Genomic DNA, 10,590 nt, shown 5'->3' on the forward strand with positions numbered 1-10,590 from the left:
GCCTAGAGCAATATTATGAAACCAGTAGGTTGGACAATAAATCCCATTGTTTTTGAGTTAAATGGAATTTGACGATTACATTACATTTGATGGAAGTCTCTCTCTTCTGGTATTATGTAGCAACAAAGTAGGAGTGTCAAAGAAAAGGGTTATGAATGCTTGCATAATTAAAAAAAGGATTAAATGCCACTGCTCTAACCAAATGTGTGTCAGGTTAGATCTATATATATATAGTTTTATATATGTTACCCTACATTAAAGGATAATGGACTAACTAGAATGTCAAGCCAACTCTTGGTAAAGGCAATGATCACACCCCATCCCTTTTACCCTGAATAACTTCCCCTTTCAATCTCACCTTCATAAATTTACTGTTGACAAGGATTGTGGTGTTTCATCTGCCATTTGTCCACTTTGCAAGAGGTGAAGGGTGTGCCAATATTAAAATACCATCATGCACCAAACAAGAAAAATAACGGCAATGTCTAAACCTCATACTAGAGGTTGTTTTAAAAGGACATTAGGGCTCCTCTTTTTGAAATCCTGTAATGTGCCAGTCTACCCAAAATCAGGGCTGGATTTCCCACAATGCCAACCAAGGCCTGGCAGCGGGGCAGCAGGGAGTAGGCAGGGAGTGAAAGGGCAGCAGGAGTGTGGAATTCCTATCTCCCGATGCCCGGGACATGCCGTTCCAGGCGCCGGATGGGTAGTTGTTTTCTACATTTAGCCCTGCATTGGGCAATGGGCAAGCAGAGCTAGATTTATAGCGGGGAATCTGCCGCTTGTTTTGTACAAGTAATCCCGGCTATGTCACCGAGATCACTTGTATGCAGCCTGCAGGTCTGCCATTCTCCATGAGGGGGGTCGGGGGGGTTGGTGGTTAGGGGGACGCATTGAAGAACCCGGCCTTGGGGCAGCAGAGAGAGTAAATCTGGTCCTGCCCAAAAGTGATATATTAGTTATATATGGAGTCCTTTTGGCTAAGATCAAGTGTAGTATCTGTTCTTATCAGTTGCCGGTGGAAGAACGACACCACTCCTAGTCCGGGTGGATGGTGGCTATTTATTTATTTATTGCACCTTATGCACGATTGGCCTTTTTTTTTTTTTTTTTTTATTTTGACCCACAGAATGCTTAGGGTGCAGGTTACTTCGGGGCCTTTTCCCGATGCTATGGAGAAGGTTCTGTGCCCTAATATAGGGTTCTCTGCCTCCTCCCAACCAGGGGGTCTCTCTTCGGGAGAGCTGTTGCGGGACCTGTTTCGGCAGTCCCCAAAGGATCGGGGTCCACCCGCCTTCGGGTAGGTGGACCATAGTATCTCAACCCCTGTCAGGAGCCTTGCGACCCGGGGGGTCGGGAATAGAGGTCCCTTCTTTATTGAAGGACCAAGCACCCTTGTGCACGTTTTTGTGTGCTGTGATTTCACGGTTCACTTTTTTTGTTCACAGGGGGAAGTTGTTTTTCGATGCAAGTTCCACGGGCTCTAAAAAAAAATAAAAAAATAGTTATATATGGAGTCTGCTAGGCAGGCTTCAGTCCTAAGCTAGGACACCTTTGCGTCTTGGATACATCAGCAGAAAATATAATAAAAGCAGGAACCTCTCACAATGGCTCAGCAGGTGTCTCACCTGCTATCTCTCTAGTATCTACCAAAAATGACCTGTTTTGGGTGGAATGATCCTTTAAATATTGGAATGAGCATAGCTTTTGACAAGCTTGTACCCCCACCAGTTGTACTAAATACTAGGAGTGTTATCTTTAAGTTCTATATTGATGTGTTTACACAGTCATATGTTTAATTAAGTGTATGTGTAAAAGTTTTTAAAGATTAGTTGGAAATGATTAAGAATCATACTGATTGGAGTTAAAACTTTTTAGTCACATAACTGTAAAAAAAGGAAATTCCCTTACAGTCCACATTTCATGATCCAAAAAAAAAACAAGTTCTCTGGACCAAAAGGAACAACTGTGTTTAGATTAGTTATACAGATTAATAGGGTTGACGATATTAGGCGACCTCTCATGAAGTATGCTACAGTATCAGTTTATGATAAAAACCTCAACTAACCAAATAGATTGTAATGTGCCTTTAGCTATATGGTTTAACAGAAGGGGAGGAGATTAGGTAATTATAAGGTTTTGTTTTAATGTTCATTTTCTTGTCTCTTGCATTTAAAATGCAACAAAAGCTCTTTAAAAGGGGATGGTTCCATACTGTCTCATATCAATTATTTCAGACTATGTCGGGTAATGCTATTATTAATCAATCATTCAAATTGCAGGTGGTGTTCATAATGGCGAGTATGTGCAATGGCTGTATTGTTATGATCCAGTTATGGATGTATGGGCTCGGAAACAAGATATGAACACTAAGAGAGCAATCCATGCCTTTGCTGTAATGAATGATCGTCTATATGCAATTGGCGGAAACCATTTAAAAGGTCAGTTTAACATATTATAACACCATGCCTGTTTTGCTATGGTTCAATAAACAGAGCGCTGTAGATTGTATATTACCTTTTATACTGTTATTGAGGTGTATATGTATTTTTTACACCAGATCTTCTAATATCCCACATATTTAGTAACTATGAACAATTTCATGCTATGCTGTCTTAAAGTTTCACCACCTTATTGTATAAATATATTATGTAGTTATCATCAAAATACTCAAAGGGTTGATTTGCTAAAGGCAAATAGGCTATTCACTTTGCAAGGGATGTTTCTCTTAGCTTAGTTAATGTGATGAAAATTCACTTTGCAAAGAATATCCAATCACGTGCAAGGAGAATAAAAAACAAACAAACAGTATGTTTGTTTGCACATGATTTGGTGATGGACGACAGCAAAGCTTCACCTCATTTACTAATGTAAGGGAAAATTCTCTTTCAGACTGAGCAGCCTATTTGTCTTGAGTAAATCAATCCCATAAACCTATTAATTATATTTACAAACAAAAAAGCTTAATTTCAAAGAGTTAAGAATGGCTGTGTTTGACGTAAAGTAGTACAAGGTAGTTTGAAGGAAATATGCTGTAATTACTAGACTGTGCTTGCTGGCCATTAATTTTAATAAAGACCATTAATACATCAGGCAAATTGCAACCAAATTGGAACATTGTAGAGCTTGTCCATTTGTTATATTCGAATACTGTGAGGACATAGGATGATCACACAATGACTGCATGTATTGGTTGTCATGTCATTTAAAAATAAAACTTTAGTTTTATTGCGATAAATAATTTCTTGCAGGTCAGCAGTATACAAGGATTTTAGCCACTCTATGGCAGAGTATTACAGTACCTGCTTCTGTTCTGTAGATATGAAAGTATGCTTTGCCAGTACTTTTTCTCTAAATTGCTAATTAAGAGGGTCTGTACAGTAATCACATGAGCAATCTTAAAAGGTTATTCACAAAGCTGTCGTAGGCAGCCTAGTGAATAACCGACCCGAAGAGAAGTGAGCCGAACGCTTTTCGGCTATTCACTTCAGGCTTGTACAGCTGATTTCAGCCGTAAATCAGCCATACATCGGTTTGCTTCGGCTGGCTTCGGCTGCTCGGTACCTCCGTGGTACCGAGCAGAATAGATGAACAGTCGACAAAAGTTCAAAAAAATAGAAAATGATTGGGCGGAGCTAGCAGTGACAGCTCCGCCCAACTGTTTTCTATTGGTCGGGACCAGCTGTCCTTACAATGAGAGCTTGGCGGAGCCGGCGGTGATATCAAAGCCGGCTCCGCTAAGCTCTCATTGTAATGACAGCTCAGCGTCCCCTGGTTACCTAGTAACCAGGGGGCACTGAACTGTCATGAGAGCTCAGCGGGCCGGCCTTGATATCACTGCCGGCCGTGCTGAGCTCTCATGACAGTTCAGCGTCCCCTGGTTACTGTGTAACCAGGGGACGCTGAACTGTCATTAAACACTGAGAACTCAGCAGAGCCACCGTGATATCACGGCGGCTCCGCCGAGTTTCTTATTGTATTGACAGATCAGTGTCCCCTGGCTACTAAGTAACCAGGGGACGCTGAACTGTCATTGCAAGTGGACGGAGCCAGCCATGAGATGACCGCCCAGCTATCAGTAATCGGCTTTCACCTCGGCTCAGTCGAGCTGAAGCATATGCCTTCGGCTCGACTGAGCCACTCGGCCAACTTCGGGAGCTGTACGGTCTATAGTGAACTGAACCGGAGGGCTCAGTTGGCCGAAGCTAGCCGAAGGATCAGCCGGAGCTACGGCTGATCCTTCAGCTAGCTTTGTGAATAACCTCCTTAATGTTGTTATAAAAAAAGCCTGCATCCCTGTTATGTGAGCACTTACTATCACATTGAAAATCAAATAACAGGGGATGCCCAGAATTTGTACTCCAGCTCCATATGGACTTCCAGGCATATGAGTATGGGGTACCTGTATAAACAAGTACTCTGTTTTTCAAGAGTTGACATTTGAATTTGTGTCATTTTTAGAAAATCAGTGGCAGTTTAAAATGAAAAGGTCATTTTCAATTGCATTACATTGAAAATGTATGTGTATGTTTTACCAGTTGATGTTTCCTTTAACAAAATGCATCATCAAGTGGCAAGGAAGCAAAGACAAGAATGAGTGCTGCTTCAACACATCCTCTCTAGTCTTTTTTGATGATTGTACAATGAACAGTTATAACATTGTGAAATTAAATATCCATTAAGAGGGTTATGCAGATTGATGATGTGATGGGGCCTAGCGTCTGCCATTGTCCATCTGTTTCTACAGCTTCTTTCATGATCCAGAGTGTCAACATGGCTGCTAAAATCTTTTATATGTCCCATTTGGCCATAGAACTTTATGGTCACATGGCTTTCAGACAAGGCTACCTGACCACATGAGGAAATAATGACCACATGGGCTAGTAAGACAGCCTGGTTGCTGCAGGTATAAAGTCTTATACACAGGGCATAAACAGTAAGAATTGTATTTCCTCTGCTATTGCTCTCTCAAAATTAAATATCATCCACATAGAAATATATTAATTAAGGTCTGATTATGTTTAGGATTCTCCCATCTTGACGTTATGCTTGTGGAGTGTTATGACCCAAAGGCAGACCAGTGGAACATTCTACAGACACCTATTCTGGAAGGGCGCAGTGGCCCAGGGTGTGCAGTACTGGACGATCGAGTTTACCTTGTTGGTGGCTACAGTTGGAGTATGGTAGGTGTTACACTACGAATTGCAATATATGCTGGTTTGGTATGAGAATAGAGGAGGAGGCGAGCTAACCATACCAACCATGTCACTGTAAGCATAAATTTGAGCAAACCGGTAGATCCAGTCTTTATTTAGCCAAGTATATAAGTTATAATATAGCTGGATCATCTTAGTTTTCTTTGGGAAATAACATTATAGCCTATGAGCCCTATGCATTGAGCACCATTGGTCCAAAATGTGACAAAACCTATCCATAGAGCCAACCATACTATGGGCAAGGCTCATGCTGATCATTATGACATTACTGAATGGTTCACTTTAATGATCCTTTTCTGATTGTATAATGAAAATGACCATACTTTAACAAAGCATTTTTATGTCATTATAGGGTGCTTACAAGTCATCCACGATTTGCTATAGTGCTGATAAAGCCAGCTGGACAGAACTGGAAGGAGATGTTGCTGAGCCCCTCGCTGGGCCGGCTTGTGCTACTGTCATATTACCAGCCTGTGTCCCCTACAACAAATAAAGACTGTACAGAGATGGACACTGTAACATTACAGAGACTAATTAACTACTTTTATTTGGAAATTTTCTTCCTTAAAAAGGTTGTAAAAAAAAAAAGAAGATGGCTTGACGAATGTCTGACAGATCTATCACAACTGGAACTTTCATCAAGTTGGTGAAATTACTCAATGAAACAGTCATTTAAAAATAGGGGACTTTGCAATAGAGTAATGACAAACATTTATAAATCTCACAAAGACACCTGGCACAGATGTGTTAAAACTGTTACAAAGCATAATTGGAGGTATGACCCATAGTAATGAATCATTCTACAGATTTCCCTTCCTACAGCAGATTGAACGCTGAAAACTGATTATGGTTGTCATTTATTTTAGCATTACTTTTCAAGACATAAAAAAGCATGTTTAGCCCCTTCCTGAAATATAATCTTGTATTTAAAGATAGTATATTTCTCAATATAGGCTTTGAAAGCTATGGAGAATTCTGCTAAATTATATTTGAGTCCTTTTGTTTTGGTATGTCAGAAGACAAATACTGAGTTTAATGCATTAAGCTAGGCCAGAGGTAGCTAACCCATGTTGAGAAAAGCAACCAGACAAACTGGTCTTGGGTATTATAAGGTGTTCCTTCTGTTTCCTTTTTGTTGTTGTCATGCACCAAAACCTGACAGCTGGAATCTGATTGGTTGCTGTGGGCTGTAACACTTCATTTTTATACTTTTTATATAAAGCCCATTGTCCATAAGTATTATTAGTAAGCTAGCAGTACGTAGAAATTAGACCAGTACTGATTTTTATTTCTGTTTTTTCCATGTGGCTATCAAAATGTCACAATGTCTTATATTTTAGAGCTATAAAACAAGATTTATTACTTGCATAAATGACCATCCAACACTTTAAGCAGGACCATGAATAGACCATTCCATGTAGACTCCAGAATTTAAACAAACAGAAGCATCATGAGTTACATGCACACAGCTGGGTTCCTTGCCTTCCTTTATTTGTCTACAACAATATCTGGTGATTCCTGTTCCTAAAGGTAGCAAGTTCAGATGATAGTATGCTCATTTTCTGAAGAAGCATATGGTGAGGCTAAATGGGGCTGTTTATTTGAGCAAGTTTGAGTTGATACAACCCAAACATTTAGTAGATGCAAAGTGCTACTTTTGCCATGTGACTCAGTACATGTAGGTATGGAAAGATCTGTTACACTGTATGGAATAGTGGTCAAAGTAGAGCAGAATGAATGTTTATAATTATGTTTACTGAAATGCTCAATCCATCAAAGTCGTTATTTTCAGCATTTGCTGATAATGTCAAGTTCATTTACCATAGTTTTCTTTATCTGTAACAGACCTTGCAACTATTTGTACACTAGCATTTGCAGTCTATCTTTTGTCATAGTTATTTTGATGAAGTCTTATTCTCCATGTTGGATTTCCCATTCTGCTATATTATTTAAAAAGCAGCTGAAGTAGTGAAAATTAGGACTTGTGTTGATGGCATCGGTTTGGCATCAGTTTGTGACGCTTCTGCGAACATTTAGAATTTATTGACAGGTACATTTGACCTGCAGTTGACCTCTTTCTAAGCTGCATTTGACCTGCTTTAAGTGGGGTTTGCATTCCCATAGACTTGTATAGAATTGCAAAACCCATCTGATGCAAACAAAAGCCAGTCATGCCAGTCCCACAATTGTTTAGAAAGGTGGCTTAGCTGCAAGCTAAGACTATATTTCAACCAATTTTCAGAAATCCTCCCTACACTGTATTGTAAGGGCTCATTCACATTGCTGATTTTTCGGACACTTTTGGATGACTGGCTGTCATTTCTGATTACTTCATTGGGCTCAGCAAGTGGTGCATCTAAAAGTGTGTACTGAGCAGAATATCTCCATTCACAAATTACAGTTGGGGACAGGGTGCTGCAACGTAGTGGCCTGATTGTTGTCTGCGGCATTTGGTTCTTGGTTTTCTATGGTGTCTGTCCACAAGGGGCGGGTTTCAGCTGCATATAGAACGCAGCCCATAAAACTTAGGTTATGGTTACTTATTACCATCATTCTACCTTGTCATCTGTTGTATTTCATAGACACATGGTAGAGGTGTACAAGTCTGCCATTAAGTGTCAGCATGCATTGCTTCAGTGGCTGTCGCACATGCCAGCTGTCAGAGACAAGCTGTGGAACAGTACAAAAGGAAAAGAGGGAAAGGTGTGCTCACATGACTTACAGACCTCAGAAATACTGTATAAACATATGGAAAACCTGTTTGCAGTCTATTGAGAATTGCAAAGGAAGTCACCCAACTGAAATTAAACAACAAGGTGAAAGGGAAGGTGAAAATTAACACATAGATAAATCTAAGAACGATAAAAGAAATTGCTTTAAACATTGGGAAAAAACCTATATGGGTGAGCACTGCGACACATGTATAGTGTACATGTAAAGTGTACTACAGGAAACTTAAATGGAATTACACATTATAGGGTCCATTTATCAATGTTTTCACCCAGCATTCAAACAACTTTTACTCATTATTCACCATTTTTTCTAATGGATTCTTGTGTGGAAATAGGTAAATCTTGGGTTAAAGTTGTATGAATCTTGGGGGAAAGCATTAATAAATAGACCCCCATATACACTATATTGCCAAAAGTATTGGGATGCCTGCCTTTACACGCACATGAACTTTAACGTCATCCCAGTCTTAGTCCGTAGGGTTCAATATTGAGTTGGCCCACCCTTTGACGCTATAACAGCTTCAACTCTTCTGGGAAGGCGTCCACAAGGATTAGGAGTGTGTCTATGGGAATGTTTGACCATTCTTCCAGAAGCGCATTTGTGAGGTCAGGTACTGATGTTGCACAAGAAGGCCTGGCTCACAGTCTCTGCTCTAATTCACCCCGAAGGTGTTCGATTGGGTTGAGGTCAGGACTCTGTGCAGGCCAGTCACGTTCCTCCAACCCAAAATCACTCATCCATGTCTTTATGGACCTTGCTTTCTGCATTGGTGCACAGTCGTGTTGGAACAGGAAGGGGCCATCCCCAAACTGTTCCCACAAAGTTGGGAGCATGAAATTGTCCAAAATGTCTTCGTATGCTGATGCCTTAAGAGTTCCCTTCCCTGGAACTAAGGGGCAGAAGCCCAACCCCTGAAAAACAACCCCACACCATAATACCCCCTCCACCAAACGTTGCACATTGCAGCCAGGCAAGTACCGTTCTCCTGGCAACCGCCAAACCCAGACACGTTCATCGGATTGCCAGACAGAGAAGCGTGATTCGTCACTCCAGAGAACACGTCTCCACTTCTCTAGAGTCCAGTGGCGGCGTGCTTTACACCACTGCATCTAACGCTTTGCATGGCACTTGGTGATGTAAGGCTTGGGTGCAGCTGCTCGGCCATGGAAACCCATTCCATGAAGCTCTCTACGCACTGTTGTTGTGCCAATCTGAAGGACACACAAAGTTTGGAGATCTGTAGCTATGGACTCTGCAGACAGTTGGCAACTTCTGCGCACTGTGCACTTCAGCATGCGCTGACCCCGCTCTGTCATTTTACGGTGGCCTACAGTGGCCTACCACTTCGTGGCTGAGTTGCTGTTGTTGCCAGTTGCTTCCACTTTGTTATAATAGCACTAACAGTTGATCGTGGAATATTTAGTAGCAAGAAATTTTGATGAACTTATTGCACAGGTGGCAACCTATCACGGTACCACACTTGAGTTCACTGAGCTCCTGAGAACGACCCATTCTTTCATAAATGTTTGTAGAAGCATCTGCATGTCTAGGTGCTTAATTTTACACACCTGTGGCCATGGAGGTGATTGGAACACCTGAATCCAATGACTTGGAGGGGTGCCCCAATACTTTTGGCAATATAGTTTATGTTTAAGCACCAAGTAAATGGTCTTCATCCACCCATAGTATAATTTCCTGTGAATTGGTCCTATACAGGAGATACATTTCTACAGTATGAAATCATTAATAAAATTGTACAATATGAAGATGAAATGCCCCAGACCATTGGAACTTACAAATTAAATGAAATCCTGGTTATGCCGATCATTGGAAAAGATTACACATTCTGCTTAATGTGATTGTGTACCTTTCATAAATGCACTTTCGTGAGTAAAGTCAGCAAGCTCATATTTGCACCAATAAACATTATAAATCTGGCCTGTCCTTGCTGTCCATTACACACAGAGGACAGGGAACAACCATAGAGGATAGTGGCAGTCGGCTCAGCACACAGTGCTTCTAAAAATACTTTTTAAAAGATTTGATTTACGCAAATTTAGAATATTTATTGATGCAATAATCAGCTGGGGGAGGGGGGAGTTGCACTGCTGGAATTTGATTCAAAGGTACGTTTTGCACTTATCCTTTAAACAAAAATCACATGATAATTGATGTTAACATTGCTCTTTGTTCACTGTCTTACTTATTGAATTCCCTTTGACTTTCCTCTAAGACAATCATCTACCAGCATCTGTTCTTGACGTACTGTATTTTATTAGGTGCATAAAAGTGCAAAGGGTCCTTCTTTTTACAATTACAGAATATAATCAGCTTTACCTACAGGGCTCTACATGCACACAAATTTTACAGGTTGAAGAAAAAATATAATTTAATAGGCAGACAACCATGAAGTATTAATAGGTTCACCATCAGGATGTAATCTGAATGTCAGCAGTGCATTCTAGTGAATCAACCTCTATGTTCATCTTACTCCTTTGTGTGCCGAGACACACAGATCATGAATTATTTTAAGGACATGGGTTCACTACAAGATGAACCAGTCACTTCTGTATAAAACTGTTGTGTTTAAATGGACATCAAACATGTTCTGTTAGTACGGATCCAGGTTCAGTTTGCAGTG

At 40.6% G+C, this 10,590-nt stretch overlaps 1 protein-coding gene across 1 annotated transcript in view; it reads left to right on the plus strand.

Moving 5' to 3' along the window:
- Nucleotides 1-5,892, plus strand: part of LOC108786080 (kelch-like protein 14) — a 13,036-nt gene extending 7,144 nt beyond the window's left edge. Inside the window, exons 5-7 of the mRNA XM_018555298.1 lie at nucleotides 2,283-2,441; nucleotides 5,026-5,183; nucleotides 5,569-5,892. Of these exons, the coding sequence (XP_018410800.1) occupies nucleotides 2,283-2,441; nucleotides 5,026-5,183; nucleotides 5,569-5,709 (458 nt within the window). The 3' untranslated portion in view covers nucleotides 5,710-5,892. The remainder of the gene's footprint in view (nucleotides 1-2,282; nucleotides 2,442-5,025; nucleotides 5,184-5,568) is intronic.
- The last annotated feature ends 4,698 nt before the right edge of the window (nucleotides 5,893-10,590 follow it).

Source organism: Nanorana parkeri, unplaced genomic scaffold (genome assembly GCF_000935625.1).
Source record: "Nanorana parkeri isolate BGI_ZX_2015 unplaced genomic scaffold, ASM93562v1 scaffold191, whole genome shotgun sequence".
NCBI lineage: Eukaryota > Metazoa > Chordata > Amphibia > Anura > Dicroglossidae > Nanorana > Nanorana parkeri.